The sequence below is a fragment of the Perissodus microlepis genome, chromosome 1 (assembly GCF_051167445.1).
Source record: "Perissodus microlepis isolate ML-2025 ecotype Zambia chromosome 1, ASM5116744v1, whole genome shotgun sequence".
NCBI classification, from domain to species: domain Eukaryota; kingdom Metazoa; phylum Chordata; class Actinopteri; order Cichliformes; family Cichlidae; genus Perissodus; species Perissodus microlepis.
The window spans coordinates 2,700,394-2,726,275 of NC_140461.1; the positions used below are offsets into that span (position 1 = coordinate 2,700,394).

Consider the following 25,882-nt stretch of genomic DNA (forward strand, 5'->3'; position numbering starts at 1 on the left):
ACTAACGGCACGTAACTTAGCCGAAGGTTAGCTAAATTTGACTTTGTAAGACTTTTTCATTATGCTAACATTTGTGATATGACTGCACTATGCTGTTGTTGTTGACTCCACTTAATTCTACAATTCTTTCATTATGCTAACATGTGTTCTGGTGTATATATGAAGTGGGATAAAAACCCAGAACTAACTTTTAAGAGTTTATTTCTTCTCCACTTCGACCGTCGGCCATTTCCCCCCAAAACTTCCTCCAACCTATGATTCGCAATGAATCCTGGTGGGTCACGAACTGCTTTTAAGCATCTTGTAATCGTCGTTCCAACACAGTGTGTTTGTTTTGATTCGTAGACCCCGAAAATGCATTGCGGCGTGACGTCAACTCCAAAGCCCTATACACCTGAGGCGTCATTCAAATCTGTGAGCGCGCGCAAGGAACGCCGCGTCTCCGCGTGCGTTCCTTGTGACGTCAGTGACAGATCAAAGGCGTTCGCGCTTGCTATGATCTGTCAGTAACGTCACAGACAACCAAGCCTATAAATAACGGCTCTCAGACAGAAAAATCAGAACTCGATGCTCATCTGTTTGCAAAACGTTCAGCAGTCGGCGCTCTGTAATACAAGAAAATTCTCACACGCTCAAACGAAGAAAATCAAATTTGTGACACAACAATGGAAACATTCAACGAAAATGAAAATTCAATCGTGGTCACACCAGACCAGATTATGCCGCCAATCAACAGGTGCTTTGAAAGGCTCACTGAAGTTCAGTGGAGCATAATAGAAAATGGAAAATGCAACTCTAGGGTCCATGCGGTGCTCGCTGATATGATTTCTGAAATCATTCAGATCGCCTCTGCCAGCATCCTGGAAATAGCCCTTCCTGTTATTCAGGAACCCATGATAAGGGAAGAGTTGATGGATGAGGGGAAAATAAGGGTGTCCCTCCAAGACTCGATCTCAGCTGCCATCGCCGGTGCTCTTAATGTCTCAAAACAGCAAGATAAGAGCGCTGACAAGCTGACGCTGATGGTTGAGGAAGAGATCGCCGAAAAGGTCAGCTCAACCATTGCACTGATTGAAAAAAGCCCCGATTTCCCACTAGACCCCGCCGTTTATGTTAGCGGCAAATTTAGTAGTATTAAGAAACTACACCGCATGGTTTGTTGCGCTGCCTCATGCCTGAAAAGGTATGCAGCATGTAAGCTGCGCTGCCAGTGTGGGACAAATGGGTCTCATTCCAGTACAGAAAGTACTGGTTCAAAAATATCAGTGCAATCAGCAATCGCAGAGATTTCTGTTATTCTGTCAACAAGGAGCTCAGATGGAGAGATGACAGAAAAAGATAAAGATGAGCTCCCAGAAGAATCAGCTCTAACAGCACAAAGCAAAATAAAACCGACTGCAGAAACACAAAGTATCCAGGCTCCAACCCCAGTAGAAATGGTTGCAGCTGACATCGTAGATGAGATACTTGCTAACATGGATTCAAGCAGTGAAGAGCTCTGTGAGAAATGTAACTTACCCAAACCTGCCTTTAATGCAGGCTTAATTATCCACAAGGTGAGACACTTCTTCTCCAGATGTGTGCCATCCACCTCACACGCCAGGCTCAAAGCACGCAAACGAAACTTTTCCATGTTTGCAAAAAAACAATTTGAAAAAATGAAAACAGGGCTGAAAAAAAGAATAAAGGCAAACAGGAAACATTTTGTTTGTCTACAAAACATTTGCAACTACCCCAAGAATGAAACCGTGCCCTCCAATGAAAGTATAGTTTTCATTCTCCCAGGGTCAGTACCTGAAACGGCTGGTCCCCAGAGTACAGAGGCTCATCGCTCCCCTTCTCGACATACGCCAAGCCTGGGAACCGCAATTAAGCGTTCTTCTTCAGTCGACTTTAACGTCATTAGATCAGACGTTAATCAGTTATTTGACAAATTAACAAAGAAAGAAGAACTCTTCCTCATCGATAAGACCTTGGGGGACTTTAAAAATAGTGGGCATATCAGAAATTTTACGGAGGACTTAATGGCAAAAGTGTTTGCTCTACTTCAAATCCCCATACCTCTAATGGGTAGATCCCTCTCAGAGACGGTCATCTCCAGGACTCCACAATCAGGAGAGGGCTCAAAGCGTCCCATTTCTGCTGAAGTCCTCTATGTCCTCATAGATGACACAGTAGAAAGTTTTTTGCAGAAGCTTTTACTCTGGGTGGAGAATGAAGAGAAAGATCAAATGATTCAAATGGACAAGATTTCTGGGGCCCTGGAAGACATCCACAACTTTATTAAAAGAACACAGACCCTAACACAGGAAAAAAGCCCTGCTTCAGATGGCAGAGGAAAAGAATCTGGTGCATCACTTCCAACACCAAAATCTGGGAGCATTTCTCCAGATAAATGCTCTGTGGCATCTGACAAGTCACCTCGAATGCCACAACCTGGGAGCATTTCTCCAGATAAATGCTCTGTGGCATCTGACGAGTCACCTCGAACGCCACAACCTGGGAGCATTTCTCCAGATAAATGCTCTGTGGCATCTGACAAGTCACCTCGAGCGCCAAAAACTGTGAGCATTTCTCCAGATAAATGCTCTGTGGCATCTGACGAGTCACCTCGAACGCCACAACCTGGGAGCATTTCTCCAGATAAATGCTCTGTGGCATCTGACGAGTCACCTCGAACGCCACAACCTGGGAGCATTTCTCCAGATAAATCATCTGGAGCCTTGAGCCTGAAACACTCTCTCAAAGATTCCTCCAAAATATCAGAGATGGGTTCTGTGTCAGTTTCATCTTCTGATGTTGAGAAAATTTCCAATGACCTTGCGTTGCTCCTTATCATGAGAGTCATCCATAAATCTAAACCTGAGACCAAAAAGTCTGCTGTTCGGATCGCATCTACTACAAAAGAAATAGACACGGTCATCAATCGTCTGAGCAATCTAATGCAGCCTGAACTCAGCAGCACAGCGTCTGCCACAAGTCTGACAAATGACAAGACAAAGTTCATCAAGAAAATAGCCAAACGCCTCATCAAGGAGTTTGGCTCCCCAGACAATGTCTTAAAGGCTTTGATGGCAAATGATTCATCTTTTGATGAGGCTCTGATTAGACATCTAAAAATCATGCTCGGAGTCATCCCGGGTCCCCCAAAGAAGTCCAAAATATCCAGGTTTTTTTCTGCGGTTGGAAAAGCATTGCTAAAACCCTTCAGGTGGTTCGCTAAAGCCAGAGATCATTAAAATGACCATTTTGGCTCTTCCCACTGCCCTGCTTCTTTTAAAATCTTGAAGCAGACTTTTAGCACCAAATCCTTTTTTTAAAAACATCACCATAAAATTTTGGGATCAGCCCTCAAATCCAAATTTTAGAACTGTAGTTCACGCCATCTCGTCTCCTTTTGATTTCCATCCCCCCAACCGGTCGCAGCGGATGGCCGTCCCTTCTGAGCCCGGTTCCGTTGGAAGTTTCTTCCTGTTAAAGGGAGTTTTTCTTCCCCACAGTCGCCTCGTGCTTGCTCAGAGGGGGATCATTTGATTGTTGGGGTTCTCTGTAGTACAGTAGGGCTTTGACCTTACAGTACAAACAGGGAGGAGACTTTGTGATTTGGCTTGATTTTTAAAATATCTAATTCGGCATGAAATAAAAAAATTCCAAATTAAAAATACATTCCAAGTTTGTTTGTGTTTTTCTTCTGTTGTCAAATATGTAGAAAGTGTTACACGTGTGATTTTAGTCATTTTGCATCAGTTTGTAGCCGACGTGTCTGTTTGTGATCATCCTGCATCTGTTTTTGTCTGATTTGTGTCTTAGTTTGGTCAAATTACATCACTTTTGTGGCCCAATTTAGTTGTTTTGCATGTATTTGTGGCAAAATGTGTGGACCCTGTTTGACGTTGCTATGTTTTGTCTTAATGCTTCACTCTGGTTGTTTATGTATGTGCTCATTTTGATTCTAGATGTAGACCTGGCATCTGAAAATTAGCACCTAGTCCACTTCGAACATTATTTTTAGTCCATGGGTTAACACATTTTTTTTATTTCGCTGACCTTGTAGAGCAGTGGTTCCCAAACCTTTTTTGCTAGGCCCCCCTTTGTTTTACAAGAAAAATGTTCGCTAAAAAATATTATTAGCCAAAGCTTTCACTGGAAGTCAGTTACTGGTGTCAGGCCAGCTCCCACTTCTTCTTTTGTGTTACTTCTGCATATAAGTATACACAAAGAGACATTGAGACCTGAATTACAAATAAAAGCCACCTTCAAGATTAACAAACACTGTTTAAAGATCTCCGTATAAACGTCTGTGTGCAACAAGGCCTCAGTAGCATCCAGACCACACTGATCTAGGTCTTCTTGGTAGAAGAAGGTGTTTCCTTTTTCCAGATGTTTAAATGCCAGCCTCCCCACATTCAGAAGAAATTTCCTTTCAGCCATCTCACGTGTTTGTTCCCCTTCTTCATCTGAACCAACAAGAAGTGTGAGTACATGTCAGTCAGGGTCTTGGGCAGCTCTCCTCTCTGCTCTGTAGTCAACATGTGCTCCAGAACTGTAGCAGTGATCCAGCACACATGATGTGGAGGCTCCTGGATGTCTTCATGTGGGAGATGATTCTGGACAGCTCTTCATCACTGAATCTCCTCCTGAAGTACTCCTCCTTCTGGGCATCAGTGAAGCCTCGTACTTCTGTTAGCCTGTCAACACGTCTAGGAGGGATCTGATTGGCTGCTGCAGGTCGGGAAGTTATCCAGACGAGAGCCGAGGGAAGCAGATTCCCCTGGATGAGGTTTGTCAGCAGCTGGCTGACTGATGACTTCTCTGTGACATCAGACAGCAGCTTCCTGTTGGTGAAATTCAGTGAAAGTCTGCTTTCATCCAGGCCGTCAAAGATGAACAAAAGTTTACAGACAGCCAGCTTCTCTGCTGTGACCTTCTGTAATGTTGGATGGAAAACATGGAGCAGCTCCAGAAGACTGTACTGCTCATCTCTGATCAGCGACGCTGTTGGTCAGAACCACTCTGATGGGTCTCTCTTGGTCAGGTAAGGCTTTAAAGATGTCGTGACACCTGACTGTAATGTCATCAAGAGCCTCCATCTTGGAAGCTGTCTCCAGCTGCATCACCTCATGTTGGTTATGAACGTCTTCATTCTGTCCCTCTGTGATAGAGCTCAGTGTAGATCCTGTTCGGGAGGGTTCCACTTCCTGTATTATCAGTTTCTTCAGTCACACTTTCAAACCTCCTCCTCAGACTGGTCTTATATTCTTCTAAAACGTCTTCCAGACTCGCATCTGCTGATTGACAACAAGAAACCAAAAAGAATGAAATGTCTTTAGTGTGTGAAACTGCATGAAAAACAGATTTTTATCTTTTGACGGGAGGGATGGGAATGGTGTTAAGCATTGTAAATTGTAAATAAGCTTCAGAAAATAGTAAATCATGTAACATGACATTTTCAGCATTAAGCTATAACCAGTGTGTGACTTATTTAAAACATTTTGATTCATAATCAGAACCTTTTTTTTTGTCACAGCAGAGACAAGAAGCAACTGTTAAAAATGTTCCTAATGAGACATTTTAAGAGGAGGAAAATTCCCCTCATACTGGCTTCACATCATTGGCTCCCTGTTAAATCCAGAGCTGAATTCAAAATGCTTCTCACATAAAAAGGGCCATAATAAAACAGCCCCATCTTATCTGAGAGGCCTCACAGTATCATATCAGATAGATGGAGCACTTTGCTCTCAGGCTGCAGGTTTTATCCTGCCCTCCTCCCCTCATTCCAACCAGTCGTGGTGGATGGCGGCCCATCACTGAACCTGGTTCCGTCTCAGTTTTCGACTGTACAAAGAGAGAGTTTTTCTTTCTTAATGTCTCCAAGACGTTGCTCATAGGGAGTTGTCTGAGTCTTTATTACCGAGGCTTTACCTTACACTATAAAGTACCTTAAGGTGGCTGTTGCGACTTGGTGCTATATGAATAAAATTTAAGCGATAGCAGCAAAGTAACAAAAACTGTTAACCCAAGAAAATAATGGAAGGAAATAGTTCTGAATATGCTTAATGTGCGAATCCTCATCTTATATAGTTCATTTAATCTACTACATGTAATTTCATTGAGTGTGATGTTATATGTAATCTGTGTGGGAAAAACTAGAGTTATTGTCGTCTTAGTGAACTCTGTGGGTCAGAAGTTTCCGGCTCTGTACGAAGTGAGGGCTCGTGAGCGCGCTCCATTTGTTCTCCATGTGATCCTTTACTCTCTCTGTGCTACTGCATCTCTTTGCCTGCTGTGCTACACTCTGGGATTACTGTTGCTGTTGTTTGGCCATTTACATGATTCTGTTCTTGTTGTACAGTAGCTGCTTAATAAAGTGTGTAAATGAACTCTGCTCTTCTTTAGATGATCTTTTGTTGGGTGTTTTTTATTTCATCCAAAAATCTACAAATGACCAGCTAAAATTTTGGCCCAGCAGCACACGCAGCCATACAAACTATTTCATTTTGAGCTGCTGCTATGAAATCAGAGCCAAATGGAAAAGCCTGCTGCAGCGTTTTTTTCACTCTGATTTTCTGTTTGTATTTGGATTCAGCCAGTATCCAGTATTTTGATCATTTATTTCCAACAAACAATTGAATCCTTTAGTTTCCAACACATCACCCAGTTTGCATCAGTATTGATCTCCAGCATGTTTTTCTCCGCGCGAGAGCCATTATGTTTTCAGTGTGTTCCTCTGATTTTTTTTGAGTAGTATATATTGAGGATTGCCTGATATTGTGAGCAGGTGGGGAACATGACAGCTGAACTTTAGCAAACCAGGTGAAAAATAATTAAGACAATCACAAAGCAGGAAGTAAAACTAACGTGAGACATGAAAGGAAACAACATTCAAAGTAAAACAGGAAAAAAACCTATACCATAAAAAAATCTAATGAAATCTTTTTCATGCACCTACAAAACAAGAAGTCAAGTTTTCAAAAATGTGTTCATCAGCACACCGATACCGACTCTTACTTTGGACAGAGATGCCACAACTGGTAACGACTGAATCCTCTGAGACATCTTGACATTTTTATTTAGAAAAGCATTTGATTAATTTCTTCTTATGCTGTTTTTATAGTTTTATTGTTTTACATTGTTTTATTTACTGTTATATTGTTTTTATATTCCCATTTCCTGTGTTGTAAAGCACTTTGTGATTTTTATCTGTGAAAAGCGCTATATAAATAAATTTTACTTACTTACTTACTTACCCAAAGCACAGCAGGACAACTGCTCCTCCTCCTCCACACCAACATCACTGTTCTCTCTGAGGACACAAAGGGAAAATTATTATTACCAGTACAACTGTCAAAGTGACCAAAGTGACTCACACGCAGGTCTCCAATTGTTTACAGTGCATTCATCTGTAGTGAATAGTGAAGCACAGTTCAAAAAGACAAGATGACGAGTTGATGCAGGAACTTGCCTTAGTTAAAGGTACAGCTGCACAAACTAAGTTCAAACCTGATCCTTTTCTATGCAGAGCTCTTCTCTAAGGTCAAAAGTGTTTTTCTCAAGGTTTCCCACCCAATGACTGCTTTCAGTTTGTAAAGTTAGGTGCAGTGTGGAAGATTATTCCATGATCAATGGTCTTTGATCAATGATTGTTGATCAATGGTCATGACATTTTGCATATTAATGATCAAGGAACTGACCTGACAGCCAGTGGGCTGGTTTCAGTCATTGTGCAAATGTACTGTTTATAAGACTGGAAACCTGCAGTCAGCTGTGTGTGACCACCCAACAATTTATTGTTGATGGAGTTGAGTCATCTTGTTCCAGAACAAGGAAGGGAAAATGCAGCTTTTTTCCTTCTGCTGTCTTTCTCGAACTGAGCAAAACTATGACGTGGGAAAAGTGGAACTGCTAGCTGGCCTTGGAAGGATGGTGTTACTAGCGGGAGGGAGCACAACACCTGCTCATTGTTCATCGTTTGACTGACCACAAGCATCTTGCATATCTCACAGCAGCCACTCAAGACAAGCCAGGTGGGCCCTCTTCTTTGCTTGGTTCAACTGTGTTATGATCTATAGACCCGGCAACCCAAAACGTGAAACCCAACACTTTGTCCCGTCAATTCTCAACTTCTGATGCCACGGCAGAGGAGACCATTATTTTCCCGCCCTCCTGCATTGTTTGTTTGCTGTACTAAGAGATTGAGTCATTTTCTGCAATGCATAGCGGGACACATGTCCCAGATGTTGAACTTCACATCATATCATACTTTGTAGATATTTGCAAATCTCTATAATATTAAAGCTTGGTATTCTACACTAAAAAGCTATGAAACCCTGAAAAAGAACCAGCTGTTTTTCTGTACTCTTTAAATTAATATATTGACCATTATTAGCTGCAAAGGCCTTCGATAACGGATTTGCACAGGGCAGATGTATTCAGGTGAAAATGTATGACTATATTATGCCAAGCTTTTGAGGATCTTAATGTCTTTTTCCTTTTTGGCAGTTTTGTTCGCTGACTGTGGCAGATCAATACTGAACTATAGGTTAAAAGTCTTCATATAACAGGAAAGTTTTTCAGCTGCATTATCCACTTGGAAACTCAATCTCTGATTTTCAGAATCCATTTGTTCCAATCATATTACCAAATCATACACTTTTGTTGTTGTTGTTCTAAATGTTATTTTGGTTTTAGCGAGAGCAATTTTTCGCTTCTTTTTGACTTTTTAAAGATGCATCTTGTGGGCTTCAAGTATTTGGAGTTTCCATCCAAACTTCTACATTCTGAAGCCTCTACAGCTCTGAAGATATTCAGAGATGCTGAACCATACAACCAACCGTGTCTTCTAAGCCTACATTTTATTTCTTTTTAGTTGGATGACAAAAAGTAGCCCCTCAATCAGCCGTACATCTCTGGGCTCAACTCTAAAGTCCAACCTCCTCCTTAGGTTTGTCCTTAAGGCTAAAAGTCCAAATTCTTGAGACGTAACAAAATTCAGTTAAAATGAAGTCTTTATTTTAAACTAATCTTACAAACCAATACCAACTAAAAATTGGCAACTAATATTACCAAAGTCACTTTGACTATTCTCATAAACTGATCTGACTGCATTCATTTTATATATAAAGCTCCAGTCACCTCAAAGTGTTACTGGGCACTCCACTGGTATGGAATGACTGATAAACGTCTGTACAGGTGTTTTTGAAGTAATAATCATCATAATCTCAAGCTTCCAGGAGTAAACTCCACTGACACCAAGTCCACCTGTTTGTCCACATTCTTTTAAAGATTTCAAAGTGAAACTTTTTGCACGGATACTGTGGAATTTTCTCTTCTTCCTGTTAAACCAGTCCTCTCCCACTCAATCTTACTTGTCCTTTTAAACTTGTAATTGTTTCTATATACTGATTTTACCTATGTTCTCTATTTCCTTCGTGTACATTAGAGACAGTATCTTACTTTGTGTCTGTCACAGACAGATGGCTGGATCCTGGAGACTCCAGATCACTCATCTTCAGTCAGTCTGAGAGAGAAACCAGCAGTTCTGACTGTGAAAGGAGAACCAGAATCATGGTGAATCTCTTTTCAGGAGTCACATCCAAGACTGACAGAACAAAAAATAAAACACACTCATGGTCTCGTAAAAAGTGACTGTGAGGAGAAGGAGGCAGGCCTTCATCAACACAAATCAAACAACCTCATGGTCCTGGACCAACGCAAGTCAACAGCTGCGAGCCACCAGTCCTCCCCTCAGTAAACTACCATTGCAGTTCTCTTTTCTTGGTAAGGAATATTTCTCTTGTACTCAGCTGCTGTACTCAAACTCATTAGTATGCTGTGCAGTGCAGCCTGCAGCGGGCTGACACATTCATACAAGCTACTGTTTTTAATATTTATTCAGCTTCAGAGTTAATCTGTCATATGGTAAAATGGTCTGTATTTGTATAGCGCTTTTCTAGTCCCTAAGGACCCCAAAGCGCTTTACACTTCCAGTCATCCACCCATTCATGATGGCAGCTACATGTAGCCACAGCCACCCTGGGACACACTGACAGAGGCGAGGCTGCCTGGTGCCACCGGGCCCTCTGACCACCACCAGTAGGCAAGGGGAGAAGTGTCTTGCCCAAGGACATAACGGCTGGGGCTCAAACCAGCAACCTTCCGATTACAAGGCGAACTGCCAACTCTAGAGCCACGATTGCCCGTCATAGATCAGAACTGATTTTTAAATTTTATCAATGAACTTATTTGACATATTTTTAATCTTTTAAGGACAAACTTCAGCACAGCATGGTTGAGTCTGTGTCCTCACCACAGTTCGCGGGCCAGATATTTGGTGAACCGTCTCATACATGCCAACCCTCCCGATTTTTCCGGGAGAATCCCGAATTTCAGTGCCCCTCCTGAAAATCTCCCGGAGTCCCCATTCTCCCGAATTTCTTCCGATTTTCAACCCGGACAACAAAATTGAAAAAACATATCGCAGAATTCATAGCGCGGCCCAGCCAATTCCAGTTTCCAATAATGACGGCAGCTTCTAGTTTTAATATTACTCTTATTTCTCTTTCTGGGTCACAAAATAAACTTTTAAAATATTTTCAGGCGAGAATGTAGCTGTGTAAACTTCAAATATCTGAGACGGCGAGAACACCGGACTCCCAGCACATCGTTTTCAAACCCCCGCGGTCTTTCGCTACTCGGGTTAAACATGATATATAAGTCACTTTGATAACTTCAACATGTTCTTGTTTGGCTTTTTAGGGTCCTCAGGTGGAAGCAGCCTCTGAATTTGGACACCCCTGCTGTTTCCGGCCAGCCAATAATAACGGTGACATTTAACGTATTTTGTCCGATAAATAAACACTGTAAAATATATTAACCCCCCCCCCCCCCCCAACAGCCCTTTTGAATGTTGGCAAGTATGAACCGTCTGCTCGGTGTTTCCTAAAACGTTAAAGTACGTTTGGCTTCACACCGACAAACAGACCCAGCTTCGGCAGAAACCTAAACTAACTAACCGACCAAAGAGCCGCGTTAAGTGGCGATATCACTAACGGCACGTAACTTAGCCGAAGGTTAGCTAAATTTGACTTTGTAAGACTTTTTCATTATGCTAACATTTGTGATATGACTGCACTATGCTGTTGTTGTTGACTCCACTTAATTCTACAATTCTTTCATTATGCTAACATGTGTTCTGGTGTATATATGAAGTGGGATAAAAACCCAGAACTAACTTTTAAGAGTTTATTTCTTCTCCACTTCGACCGTCGGCCATTTCCCCCCAAAACTTCCTCCAACCTATGATTCGCAATGAATCCTGGTGGGTCACGAACTGCTTTTAAGCATCTTGTAATCGTCGTTCCAACACAGTGTGTTTGTTTTGATTCGTAGACCCCGAAAATGCATTGCGGCGTGACGTCAACTCCAAAGCCCTATACACCTGAGGCGTCATTCAAATCTGTGAGCGCGCGCAAGGAACGCCGCGTCTCCGCGTGCGTTCCTTGTGACGTCAGTGACAGATCAAAGGCGTTCGCGCTTGCTATGATCTGTCAGTAACGTCACAGACAACCAAGCCTATAAATAACGGCTCTCAGACAGAAAAATCAGAACTCGATGCTCATCTGTTTGCAAAACGTTCAGCAGTCGGCGCTCTGTAATACAAGAAAATTCTCACACGCTCAAACGAAGAAAATCAAATTTGTGACACAACAATGGAAACATTCAACGAAAATGAAAATTCAATCGTGGTCACACCAGACCAGATTATGCCGCCAATCAACAGGTGCTTTGAAAGGCTCACTGAAGTTCAGTGGAGCATAATAGAAAATGGAAAATGCAACTCTAGGGTCCATGCGGTGCTCGCTGATATGATTTCTGAAATCATTCAGATCGCCTCTGCCAGCATCCTGGAAATAGCCCTTCCTGTTATTCAGGAACCCATGATAAGGGAAGAGTTGATGGATGAGGGGAAAATAAGGGTGTCCCTCCAAGACTCGATCTCAGCTGCCATCGCCGGTGCTCTTAATGTCTCAAAACAGCAAGATAAGAGCGCTGACAAGCTGACGCTGATGGTTGAGGAAGAGATCGCCGAAAAGGTCAGCTCAACCATTGCACTGATTGAAAAAAGCCCCGATTTCCCACTAGACCCCGCCGTTTATGTTAGCGGCAAATTTAGTAGTATTAAGAAACTACACCGCATGGTTTGTTGCGCTGCCTCATGCCTGAAAAGGTATGCAGCATGTAAGCTGCGCTGCCAGTGTGGGACAAATGGGTCTCATTCCAGTACAGAAAGTACTGGTTCAAAAATATCAGTGCAATCAGCAATCGCAGAGATTTCTGTTATTCTGTCAACAAGGAGCTCAGATGGAGAGATGACAGAAAAAGATAAAGATGAGCTCCCAGAAGAATCAGCTCTAACAGCACAAAGCAAAATAAAACCGACTGCAGAAACACAAAGTATCCAGGCTCCAACCCCAGTAGAAATGGTTGCAGCTGACATCGTAGATGAGATACTTGCTAACATGGATTCAAGCAGTGAAGAGCTCTGTGAGAAATGTAACTTACCCAAACCTGCCTTTAATGCAGGCTTAATTATCCACAAGGTGAGACACTTCTTCTCCAGATGTGTGCCATCCACCTCACACGCCAGGCTCAAAGCACGCAAACGAAACTTTTCCATGTTTGCAAAAAAACAATTTGAAAAAATGAAAACAGGGCTGAAAAAAAGAATAAAGGCAAACAGGAAACATTTTGTTTGTCTACAAAACATTTGCAACTACCCCAAGAATGAAACCGTGCCCTCCAATGAAAGTATAGTTTTCATTCTCCCAGGGTCAGTACCTGAAACGGCTGGTCCCCAGAGTACAGAGGCTCATCGCTCCCCTTCTCGACATACGCCAAGCCTGGGAACCGCAATTAAGCGTTCTTCTTCAGTCGACTTTAACGTCATTAGATCAGACGTTAATCAGTTATTTGACAAATTAACAAAGAAAGAAGAACTCTTCCTCATCGATAAGACCTTGGGGGACTTTAAAAATAGTGGGCATATCAGAAATTTTACGGAGGACTTAATGGCAAAAGTGTTTGCTCTACTTCAAATCCCCATACCTCTAATGGGTAGATCCCTCTCAGACACGGTCATCTCCAGGACTCCACAATCAGGAGAGGGCTCAAAGCGTCCCATTTCTGCTGAAGTCCTCTATGTCCTCATAGATGACACAGTAGAAAGTTTTTTGCAGAAGCTTTTACTCTGGGTGGAGAATGAAGAGAAAGATCAAATGATTCAAATGGACAAGATTTCTGGGGCCCTGGAAGACATCCACAACTTTATTAAAAGTACACAGACCCTAACACAGGAAAAAAGCCCTGCTTCAGATGGCAGAGGAAAAGAATCTGGTGCATCACTTCCAACACCAAAATCTGGGAGCATTTCTCCAGATAAATGCTCTGTGGCATCTGACGAGTCACCTCGAGCGCCACAACCTGGGAGCATTTCTCCAGATAAATGCTCTGTGGCATCTGACGAGTCACCTCGAACGCCACAACCTGGGAGCATTTCTCCAGATAAATGCTCTGTGGCATCTGACGAGTCACCTCGAACGCCACAACCTGGGAGCATTTCTCCAGATAAATGCTCTGTGGCATCTGACGAGTCACCTCGAACGCCACAACCTGGGAGCATTTCTCCAGATAAATGCTCTGTGGCATCTGACGAGTCACCTCGAACGCCACAACCTGGGAGCATTTCTCCAGATAAATGCTCTGTGGCATCTGACGAGTCACCTCGAACGCCACAACCTGGGAGCATTTCTCCAGATAAATCATCTGGAGCCTTGAGCCTGAAACACTCTCTCAAAGATTCCTCCAAAATATCAGAGATGGGTTCTGTGTCAGTTTCATCTTCTGATGTTGAGAAAATTTCCAATGACCTTGCGTTGCTCCTTATCATGAGAGTCATCCATAAATCTAAACCTGAGACCAAAAAGTCTGCTGTTCGGATCGCATCTACTACAAAAGAAATAGACACGGTCATCAATCGTCTGAGCAATCTAATGCAGCCTGAACTCAGCAGCACAGCGTCTGCCACAAGTCTGACAAATGACAAGACAAAGTTCATCAAGAAAATAGCCAAACGCCTCATCAAGGAGTTTGGCTCCCCAGACAATGTCTTAAAGGCTTTGATGGCAAATGATTCATCTTTTGATGAGGCTCTGATTAGACATCTAAAAATCATGCTCGGAGTCATCCCGGGTCCCCCAAAGAAGTCCAAAATATCCAGGTTTTTTTCTGCGGTTGGAAAAGCATTGCTAAAACCCTTCAGGTGGTTCGCTAAAGCCAGAGATCATTAAAATGACCATTTTGGCTCTTCCCACTGCCCTGCTTCTTTTAAAATCTTGAAGCAGACTTTTAGCACCAAATCCTTTTTTTAAAAACATCACCATAAAATTTTGGGATCAGCCCTCAAATCCAAATTTTAGAACTGTAGTTCACGCCATCTCGTCTCCTTTTGATTTCCATCCCCCCAACCGGTCGCAGCGGATGGCCGTCCCTTCTGAGCCCGGTTCCGTTGGAAGTTTCTTCCTGTTAAAGGGAGTTTTTCTTCCCCACAGTCGCCTCGTGCTTGCTCAGAGGGGGATCATTTGATTGTTGGGGTTCTCTGTAGTACAGTAGGGCTTTGACCTTACAGTACAAACAGGGAGGAGACTTTGTGATTTGGCTTGATTTTTAAAATATCTAATTCGGCATGAAATAAAAAAAATCCAAATTAAAAATACATTCCAAGTTTGTTTGTGTTTTTCTTCTGTTGTCAAATATGTAGAAAGTGTTACACGTGTGATTTTAGTCATTTTGCATCAGTTTGTAGCCGACGTGTCTGTTTGTGATCATCCTGCATCTGTTTTTGTCTGATTTGTGTCTTAGTTTGGTCAATTTACATCACTTTTGTGGCCCAATTTAGTTGTTTTGCATGTATTTGTGGCAAAATGTGTGGACCCTGTTTGACGTTGCTATGTTTTGTCTTAATGCTTCACTCTGGTTGTTTATGTATGTGCTCATTTTGATTCTAGATGTAGACCTGGCATCTGAAAATTAGCACCTAGTCCACTTCGAACATTATTTTTAGTCCATGGGTTAACACATTTTTTTATTTCGCTGACCTTGTAGAGCAGTGGTTCCCAAACCTTTTTTGCTAGGCCCCCCTTTGTTTTACAAGAAAAATGTTCGCTAAAAAATATTATTAGCCAAAGCTTTCACTGGAAGTCAGTTACTGGTGTCAGGCCAGCTCCCACTTCTTCTTTTGTGTTACTTCTGCATATAAGTATACACAAAGAGACATTGAGACCTGAATTACAAATAAAAGCCACCTTCAAGATTAACAAACACTGTTTAAAGATCTCCGTATAAACTTCTGTGTGCAACAAGGCCTCAGTAGCATCCAGACCACACTGATCTAGGTCTTCTTGGTAGAAGAAGGTGTTTCCTTTTTCCAGATGTTTAAATGCCAGCCTCCCCAGATTCAGAAGAAATTTCTTTTCAGCCATCTCACTTGTTTCATGTCCCCCCACATGTTTGTTCCCCTTCTTCATCTGAACCAACAAGAAGTGTGAGTACATGTCAGTCAGGGTCTTGGGCAGCTCTCCTCTCTGCTCTGTAGTCAACATGTGCTCCAGAACTGTAGCAGTGATCCAGCACACATGATGTGGAGGCTCCTGGATGTCTTCATGTGGGAGATGATTCTGGACAGCTCTTCATCACTGAATCTCCTCCTGAAGTACTCCTCCTTCTGGGCATCAGTGAAGCCTCGTACTTCTGTTAGCCTGTCAACACGTCTAGGAGGGATCTGATTGGCTGCTGCAGGTCGGGAAGTTATCCAGACGAGAGCCGAGGGAAGCAGATTCCCCTGGATGAGGTTTGTCAGCAGCTGGCTGACTGATGACTTCTGTGTGACATCAGACAGCAGCTTCCTGTTGGTGAAATTCAGTGAAAGTCTGCTTTCATCCAGGCCGTCAAAGATGAACAAAAGTTTACAGACAGCCAGCTTCTCTGCTGTGACCTTCTGTAATGTTGGATGGAAAACATGGAGCAGCTCCAGAAGACTGTACTGCTCATCTCTGATCAGGTTCAGCTCCCTGAATGAAAGCAGAACCACCACACTGACATGTTGGTTCTCCAAGCCCTTTGCCCAGTCCAGAGTGAACTTCTGCACTGTGAAAGTTTTTCCAACACCAGCGACGCCGTTGGTCAGAACCACTCTGATGGGTCTCTCTTGGTCAGGTAAGGCTTTAAAGATGTCGTGACACCTGACTGTAATGTCATCAAGAGCCTCCATCTTGGAAGCTGTCTCCAGCTGCATCACCTCATGTTGGTTATGAACGTCTTCATTCTGTCCCTCTGTGATAGAGCTCAGTGTAGATCCTGTTCGGGAGGGTTCCACTTCCTGTATTATCAGTTTCTTCAGTCACACTTTCAAACCTCCTCCTCAGACTGGTCTTATATTCTTCTAAAACGTCTTCCAGACTCGCATCTGCTGATTGACAACAAGAAACCAAAAAGAATGAAATGTCTTTAGTGTGTGAAACTGCATGAAAAACAGATTTTTATCTTTTGACGGGAGGGATGGGAATGGTGTTAAGCATTGTAAATTGTAAACTAGAAAGCGAAAATTTCATAAGAAATTTTAAGTGTGCCTATGCCGCCGCTAATCAGTGTAGTTTGCCATTCATACGGTTACAGGGAGCAAAACTCAGCAGAGCAGCCATTCTCCACCATGAACTATGGCAAAAACAAACACCACTCGCGCCTCACAGATGAGAGCTTACAGTTTTGCGTAAAGATGAGGTGACTTCGTACAGCCCCGATTTGCAGACGCTGTGTGCAGAGGTTCATGAGCAGAAATCCCATTGTACCACGGCAGACCCGACAATGTTTGCATGAACACGCTTTGTAGCATTACTTTATTGACCACTTTTCACACATGGTTGCTGTACCCACACAGCCGGCTGTAGCTTTTCATCTCACAGCCCAACACACACCAAAAAAAAACAGCCGAGAGAGCACAGACTTTACGCCTGAGAGGCGTGATTGCAGATGCCGCTGAGGTGGGTCCACCTCCCCTGCAGCGGCACTGCAGACCACGCCCGCCACACACATCAAACACGTAAAATAAATATTTATGCACTTTTGCATTCACTTTTTGCTTTTTGTTATTTTTACACAGGGTTCTGAATGATTAACAATGGTCTACAGCCAATCTTGTGTATTATTATACAAACTTTGGTTGTAAGATTCAGATAACTATTTAATAAAAGCTAAATATTTTATATGAGAGCAAGAAAGAAAAGTATATCTTTGTGTCCCCCTTTCCCTGTTAATGCCCTACCTGGCCCCCTGGCAAAAGCTTTGCTAGATCCGCCCCTGCACAGTTACCAGCTGTCAGCTACTTAGAAAAGGATCCTGGTGTTATTTGTCTCTCAGAAACAGTTCATAACTTCCCTTCAACTCATTCATGTCACCTAAAAGGTAAACCTGTTTCTCCATCACCAGTTCAGCTCTGATGATTCAGTAAGCACATATCCTGGTTTGGACCAGCCCTTTTTTTTCAGCTGTGGCTCCAGCAAACATCAGCTGACACTAGAAATTAAAATCAAATGAATTCTAACAACAGCTGATCAAGCTTAAACGTGCTGCTGTTGTTTAGTGCTATAAACAAACAAGAGAGAAAAGCCGATCATTGATCAGTTTCATGATTGAAGTTTCAACAGGCGAGAGAATGACAGGGGAGGCTGTCATAAAGTTCAACATCAGTAACTTAGCGCGCACAGCTGTATAGAAACTCCGTCGTGCTACCTAGCACGCAGTACGAGTTATTGTAACTGTCAGCACAACGAAAATAAACTACACCTAAACTCGGTTTATATCTGACCCAAATAGAGTGCAGTTCATAACTTCTTACCTGAAATTCAGTTCACCTCACGCTCCTGCCTTCGGTTTCCCTTATCCACGATTGAGCTCCGCGTTAGCCACCACCGGTCGATCGGCGGCCGCCTCGCCGCCTCGTATGTCTCTTTCCCCGCATGTCCTTTCTGTCAGGGCTGGCTGCCCTTTGTTGGAGCTCCGCGTTAGCCACCACCAAACAACTCAGTTATTTTTCCCACATCGACCAGCATCTGGACAACCACCTTTCACTATTTATACCGTTACTAAAATGAATAAATGAATTATCGGCCCATATAAACGAAAAATAAGTCCAGCTGAGAAACAGTCCCATGGCGAGTGATCGGGTGGTGAAACGAGTGTCAGCCGCTTCACTGTAAGCTAAGCCCGAGTGCTTTTGAGCGAAGCAGCGCTAGCCGCGCTAGATAGCCGGCTAGCAGCAACATCGTGAGACAACTGTTGCTAATATGGGATGTTTTGACAAAACGAGCAGATATTTGACGTTTACACACCTACATTCTCGCCTGAAAACATCGTAAAAGTTTATTTTGTGACTTAGAAACACGAATAAGAGGAACATATTAAACGAAGTGGCAGCCGCCATTGTTTGACTCGGTAGAGGCGTGCTATGAATTGTGGGATATGGAGTGTTCCACCAAGCATACACCCTTGCGGTTACCGTAACCAAATGAATTATCGGCCCATATAAACGAAAAATAAGTCCAGCTGAGAAACAGTCCCATGGCGACTGATCGGGTGGTGAAACGAGTGTAAGCCGCTTCACTTTAAGCCAAGCCCGGGTGCTTTTGAGCAAAGTAGCGCTAGCCGCGCTAGATAGCCGGCTAGTAGCAACATCGTGAGAAAACTGTTGCTAATATGGGATGTTTTGACAAAACGAGCAGATATTTGACGTTTACACACCTACATTCTCGCCTGAAAATATCGTAAAAGTTTATTTTGTGACCTAGAAACACGAATAAGAGGAATATATTAAACGAAATGGCAGCCACCATTGTTTGACTCGGTAGAGGCGTGCTATGAATTGTGGGATATGGAGTGTTCCACCAAGCATACACCCTTGCGGTTACCGTAACTATTCAATGGTTCGCGCAACCTTAAAAATTCCAATGGCTCCTTAAAGCAGCGACGCTGTGCGCGCCGTTGATATTGTCGTCATTACGGTAATGCAAATAAGGGTAGACAGGCCGTACTACTCCCGACATACCACTAGAGAGAGCCAACACACCACAAATGAAGTTTGAAATCTGTTTCTAGGGGGCCAAAAGTTGAATCTTTCTCATGGGCCTAGAAATGGGCCAAAATTTGCACTAAAATCTAAATATTTAAAAAACTATAAAAGTCATAAACACCAAAAGTCATAGCATACTAGTCCAGACCCAGCCGCACAAAATGATATAACATATGTAACCCTTGTGTCAAAACTGTGCGGCACATAAGCGCGGGAAAATTTTCACTAAAATATTAATATTTAAAAAACTATAAAAGTCATAAACACCAAAAGTCATAAACACCATTCCAGATCCAGCCGCACAAAATGATATAACATATGTGAACCTTGTCTCAAAACTGTGGGGCGAGTTTCGCTGCAAAATTTCAGGCGGAAAAAGGAAAATAATAATAACTAGAAAAATTTGCATTTCCTGCGAAAATGCAGTGTGGATGCTTTAAAGCTGAAGCTGTCTGCAAAAACTAGCTGAAAAAGCTGAAAAGTTGCAGAAATTGTAAAAACTTTGCAGAAGCAAAGGAACTTTGCTAAAATGGAATAACTTAGCAGAACTGCAATATCTTAGAGGAAACATAATACTTGGCAGAAATGCAATAGCATAGCAGAACTTAGCAGAAATATTGTAACTTACCAGAAACATGATAACTTCTCAAAAATACAAGAATTTAGGAGAAATAGTATAAGATAACAGAAAGAATATATTTAGCCAAAAATACTTAAGCATTACAGAAACACTATGATTTAGAAAAATAGTACAACATAGCAGAAATACTGTGATTTACCAGAGACACTGTGATGAACTATGAATATTGTAATTTTAAATTAATACTATGTTTTAGCACAAATACTATAATTTGACAGAAATACTATCATTTGGCAGAAATACTATGTTTCAGCACAAATACTCTGGTTTAGCACAAATATTATAACATAGCAGAAATACAATTATATAGCAGAAATGCTATATTTAGAGAGAAAAATATAATACAGTAGAAATAGTATGATTTAGCAGAAATACTACAATATAGCATAATAACAATGATTTAGAACAAATACTATGATTGAGCAGAATAGTAATAACTTAAGTGAAAATACTGGAAAAGTAAGATGACAAGCTGAAAAAAAAACGGAACATGGTTAAGTTCCCTCAAAACTAATTGTTGTTCACCTGTGAAAAAAAAATAAAGAAATAAAAATAATTTTAAAAAACAAGAAGGAACAGCCAACAGATACACACAAAATCAAATATGTATACACAAATGCACAGAGAGAGAGACACACGGAGGGTCTATGCCAGTCAACCAGTCTGAATATATTATACTTTTTTCCAACAATGAGATGCTGCCCTAAAGAGGGTCTCTCTCTCTCTCTCTCTCTCATGCACACACACACACACACACACACACACACACAAGATCCAATTCAGTCAACCAGTCTAAATATATTGAATTTAAATCTTACAATGAGATCATCCCATAAAAAGGCTTTCTCTGTCTCTCTCTCTCTGTCACACACACACACACACACACACACACACACACACACACACACACACACACACACACACACACACACACACAAGATCCAATTCAGTCAACCAGTCTAAATATATTGAATTTAAATCTTACAATGAGATCATCCCATAAAAAGGCTTTCTCTCTCTCTCTCTCTCTGTCACACACACACACACACACACACACAAGATCCAATTCAGTCAACCAGTCTAAATATATTGAATTTAAATCTTACAATGAGATCATCCCATAAAAAGGCTTTCTCTCTCTCTCTCTCTCTCTCTCTCTCTCTCTCTCTGTCACACACACACACACACACACACACACACACACACACACACACACACACACACACAGGGAAAGAGAAGTAAGTTTCTAGCTCAGTCAAGCAGCCTGGGAGCTGCTGAATTTGAATCCACCAATCAGAGAGCCTGTGCACTTTTTCCCGCCAAAACAGGTGCACGCAGCACAGAGAGACACAGGATTTTTGCAGTCTATTTCTCATAATGACGACTCCCCTCAAACAAATGACCATAATTTCCTAACCGTAGGGGCTAGAACGGTCATTCTTACACCGTTTTGTTCAGAAGAGATGGGGGAATCTTAAAGTGTTGACAATTTATCATTAAAATATGAATTATTAAAGATATTTGACTTCTAATGCACCATAACTGAGTAGAGCAAAGCAAAAACTGCCTTGACTTGCCCTCAAACAACGCTTTCTAACTCTAAATCTATTTGGAGTATCAATATCATTCTTTCACCATAAGAGACAGCAGGCTTTGGTGAACAATCATGGAAATTTTCAGGTCTCTGTGGAAATCCATTAAAAAGATATGACGAGAGAAAAAAGTGGTTCATTTCCAGAGTTTGAAATCTGAAGAAATCTGAGCGAAGGACGAATTTCCTACCCTCAAACAAGTCTAACTCATTTCAGAACGGTAATAGGTGAGAAAATAATTCTTGAATTGTGAGCGTCAGGAGTGTCTGAAGATATACTGGGACAAGCCTTATGTCTTAACTTTGCTTCGTTAAGGAGATATGACGATTCGAATATGCCTCTCATTACAGAAATCAAGCGGTGATTTTGAACAAGCTCTCCATTGACTTTCTATGGAGAGTTTTGTGACTTTGTGTTGGTCTGAGGAGATTTGCCAAAATTCTATAAATCCCACAACAATGATAGTGACATTTTCGGAAAGCCAGCAAAAATACCTACGTTTTGATGTATAATTTGTGGAAGTTGAGTGAAAATTGAGCAAGTAGCAAGGAGTTGTTCGGACATGAAGAGAAGACTTGAAAACCTTCAGTGGCACACTGGAAGCCAAGTGCATAGCAACCATAACAACGCATGTATTTTGTGAAAAATCACAATTTTGCAACTGAAAACTTTAAGAGGCATAAAAGTAAAACGGTAAAAGATTTGAAAAAGCTGATTTATACCTGAATAGCCCAATAATTTGAGAACATTTTAAAGTTTGAATGGTTGTTCTACGTGAAAATATGAGGAAGTAGTTAAGTTTCAAAAACAAGCAAATTTTAGCAGAATTACAGAAGTTTCCCATTCATTTCAATGGGACAAATTAAGCTTAATATTTTAAAAAGTATAATAGTGAAAAATACCAAAAGACATAGCACACATTAGCAGAAATAGCAGAATAGTTTAAAATTTGAACGGTGAAAATCGGCTGAAAATTGTAGAAGTAGTTAAGTGCCAAAAAGTGTACGGAAGTCCTAAGAGGAACTCAATAGTGTGGATGCTTAAAGCATCCACACAATAAATAAAAATTGTTGATGATAAAAAAAAAAGTTTAAACTTCAAAGCTCATGCATACATGCACATCCAGTGCTCAGTGTCTAATTGTGTGTTTGTGTTTTTACCTTTTCGCAGTAGCGTAGTGAAACATTTGGGCGGTGGATAAATAATGGAAAATAAAATTCAGACTACAGACGGCTTCAGGTGAGTACACGTGGTGCACAAGGACCAAAGCTCACCTTCTCAACCTGGACAAAATGAATTATTTTACACTGATACTGTAAACTTTGTGTTTGTGTGTCAGGTTTCCATACATCGGAAACAGCTGCTGCATCTGTAGTTCTGTCCATCCTGAGGAGAGTCCACACTCTACATCAGATCCTTGGCTCACCTATAATGACGCACAGGTGCTGCACACAACTGGATCTGCAGCTTGTGAGGAACAGCAGCACTCAGCCTACATCCTGTTTTACAAGAGAAACGTAAGAAGACACAGCATCTCATCCTGAAGTGAGAGAATGGCACGCCAGCTGCAGCCTAATCCAATCTCTCTTCTTTTTTCAGTGCCCAGACACCCTTCAGTTTCATCATGTCATCCCTAACAATAGCTGTAGAGTTGGATGGAGGATGAAGACAGCAGAGAGCAAAAGAAACAGGTAAGAGCAGACAGGTAGTCAGAGTTAACAAAAACTTTTAAAGCCAGTGTAGCTTCTGTTTTGAACACATTTATTGATGACAATTTTACATAAATAAGCAGTGTGTTATACTGTTATCAGATGTGGAGTCTCACTAACCACTTTAATAGTGACTTGTGTCCCAAATACTGTTTATTTGTCTTAGTTACAGATAGTGAAATAAAAATGGAAAATGATTGTTTCATAATTGCATACTCAGCTTGGTCAAGACAATAATTCGAGAACGAGGGGCAGGATTTTGAATTGATGCCATTGGTGCATCTACTAAAGTTCTGGGGTCAGTTTGAATATCAGTGACCTTGACCTCAAGTTCAAAGGTCAAGTTTTCTGAAAATGTTGTGAATGCTACAACTCTGTGACGAGACGTAAGTCTCCTAGGTCTTTAAATTTGTATATAGGTGCATCTACTAGGAAGCTGAAGGGTTGCACTGCGGGCCATCTGTAGAGGTGTAGAGTCAACAACCTGTCTCTGAACGTGGACAAAACAAAAGAGATTGTTGACTTCAGGAGAGCACAGTGGGATCACTGCCCACTTAAGATCAATGGATCCTCTGTGGAGGTCGTCAAGAAGAGGACCAGATTTCTTGGTGTCCACCTGGCGGAGAACCTCTCCTGCTCCCTCAACACCAGCTCCATAACCAAGAAGGCCCAGCAGCGTCTCTACTTCATGCAGAAGCTGAGGAAAGCCCATCTCCCACCATCCATTCTCACCACCTTTTACAGTGGGACTAACGAGAGCATCCTAAGTAGCTGCATCACTGTCTGGTATGGTAACTGCAGCGCATTGGATCGCAGTACCCTACAACGGATTGTGAGAGCAGCTGAGAAGATCATTGGAGCCCCTCTCCCCTCCTTATAACACCCGCTTGCTGGAGGACCCCACACAGCCTTCAAACACACTCTTCACCCTGCTGCCTTCTGGAAAGAGGTCCCAGAACATCCGGGCCCTCGCTACCAAACTACGGAAAAGTTTCTTCCCACAAGCCGTCAGACCCCTGAACACTCAGTGACTGCACTGGCACACGCACACCTTCACACACGTCACTACCAAGCACTTATCTGCAGTATCTCACACACACACACATACATACAGACACCAAGTTACTTTTGCACAATACTCAGCATTTTGCACATTTCCATTGTCTTGTGTCTGTATCGTCCTGTTCTGTCTAGTTTTGCACTGTTTTGTCTTGTTTATTTTTGCAGTTTATGCACACTGCACTTTATGTAGTCCTGGGTTTGTCCGTATATGTCATATATAGCACCAGGGTCTCGGAGGAACGCTGTCTCATTTCACTCTGTACAGTACCTCTGCACGTGGTTAAAATGACAATAAAAGCCACTTGACTTGACCTGTTTTTGTAGCAGTTGCTTGGAGACGAGTACCACACAGTTCAAATGAGCATACATTCCAAAATATGCAAATTAGCCCCATACATCATAATGATGATGTTTGCTGTTCAGGGTATGAACATTCTATGCTGAAAGTTTATAAATATACAACCTTTGACTGCTTGTTTTCAGTTGAACTTTTGCAAAGCTGAGGAGATTTTCGCTGCGATCGCATTAAGTCCAAAGATGTTTAAACTTCTTTTTCACAGAAAGGTAAGTTTGAAGAGACTCGCAGCACATTTCTCTGAATATTTTCTTATGGTAAATAAGCATTTTTGAAACTTTTAAGGAAGCTTCTTGGATGATTTCTGTAAAAACTGAATTTTGAATCCAAATGAAGGATTTTGTATTTTCATACCATATACTTTGTTTTATGCCATTACTGATGTTGGTTTTCTTGTTTCTAAACAGAAATCACACAAACAAAACGTGGCAGAGAAGGAAATTCCTTCTACGTCTCATCAGAGGTAAAGAAATGCGCCACTCTTTAATGCTGCTGGAGATATTTATAGCAGTGCTTTAGTTGGAGCTCTTTTATTTCCCTTTTATTGGTGTTTTGTATTTACATCTTTTTTACTACTTCTAGTCTTGTCTATAATTTATATTGATTCAGAGATTAGCGTTTGAAAATGTAGAGTGTAAATGTACAAAATACATGATTTTGTTCCATTACAGTTATTCATTTTTATTTGCAATCTCCAGCATGTACTTCTTGTTAAAAATTTCCACTTTGAATTTGATTTACACTTTTGTCCTCATCAGCATCCCGGATGCTTCTGTTGCTGAAAATGTTCAAAAGAAGAAGAGAAAATGGAGACACCTCTGCTGTTCCTCGGTTTGCTTTTACACAAAACATATGAAATGCACATTCTCTTTAAATTGCACTTGTTAATTTAAAGTGACTTTACTTTTTTAATAAACGTATGTTTGTTCGTCCTCTGCAGCAAACTGACAGCGATGCAGAGGCAGAGAGCAACACTGTGAAGACACAAAAAAAGTGTCGCTGGTTTCTTTTTAAATTCTGGAAGGTATGTTTTATGGAAAGAGTCACTGTCATCAAGCATTTACTCATCACAGTTAAATGAGAAGAATTAAGAGCAATTTAGCACACAGCTATGTCCTCAAATTAAGTTCAAAGATGTTTAAACGTTTTTTTTCACAGAAAGGTAAGTTCGAAGAGACTTGCAGGATGTTTCTCTAAATATTTTTTATGGTGAATAAGCATTTTTGAAGCTTCATGGATGATTTCTGTAAAAACTGAATTTTGATCAGAACCAAATGAAGGATTTTGTATCTCATAGGACAAACTTTAAAACTCAATTTAAAGCATGAATAAATTGTTTTTATTTTA

The 25,882-nt window shown here is 41.5% G+C and overlaps 2 protein-coding genes and 1 long non-coding RNA gene across 3 annotated transcripts; 2 read left to right on the forward strand and 1 right to left on the reverse strand.

Annotated features, from left to right (window-relative positions):
* The first annotated feature begins 413 nt into the window (after positions 1–413).
* On the forward strand, positions 414–3,633 carry LOC146393119 (uncharacterized). Its single transcript, XM_084926709.1, has one exon. It carries the CDS (start codon positions 666–668, stop codon positions 3,237–3,239), a length of 2,574 nt encoding a protein of 857 aa, XP_084782835.1. The 5' UTR covers positions 414–665; the 3' UTR covers positions 3,240–3,633.
* An 820-nt stretch (positions 3,634–4,453) lies between these two features.
* Positions 4,454–9,551, reverse strand: LOC146393120 (uncharacterized). The gene is made up of 3 exons (XR_014799942.1): positions 9,454–9,551; positions 7,248–7,303; positions 4,454–5,285 (listed from the first exon to the last, which is right to left on the reverse strand). It is a non-coding gene; the product is annotated as an uncharacterized LOC146393120 (long non-coding RNA).
* Positions 9,552–11,456: 1,905 nt separating this feature from the next.
* Positions 11,457–14,345, forward strand: LOC146393121 (uncharacterized). The gene has a single exon (XM_084924954.1). It carries the CDS (start codon positions 11,709–11,711, stop codon positions 14,343–14,345), a length of 2,637 nt encoding a protein of 878 aa, XP_084781080.1. The 5' UTR covers positions 11,457–11,708.
* The last annotated feature ends 11,537 nt before the right edge of the window (positions 14,346–25,882 follow it).

What these genes read in the sequence shown, in the direction of transcription:
- LOC146393121 (XM_084924954.1), top strand. Translation starts at nt 11,709, where the DNA reads ATGGAAACATTCAACGAAAATGAAAATTCAATCGTGGTCACACCAGAC.
- LOC146393119 (XM_084926709.1), top strand. Translation starts at nt 666, where the DNA reads ATGGAAACATTCAACGAAAATGAAAATTCAATCGTGGTCACACCAGAC.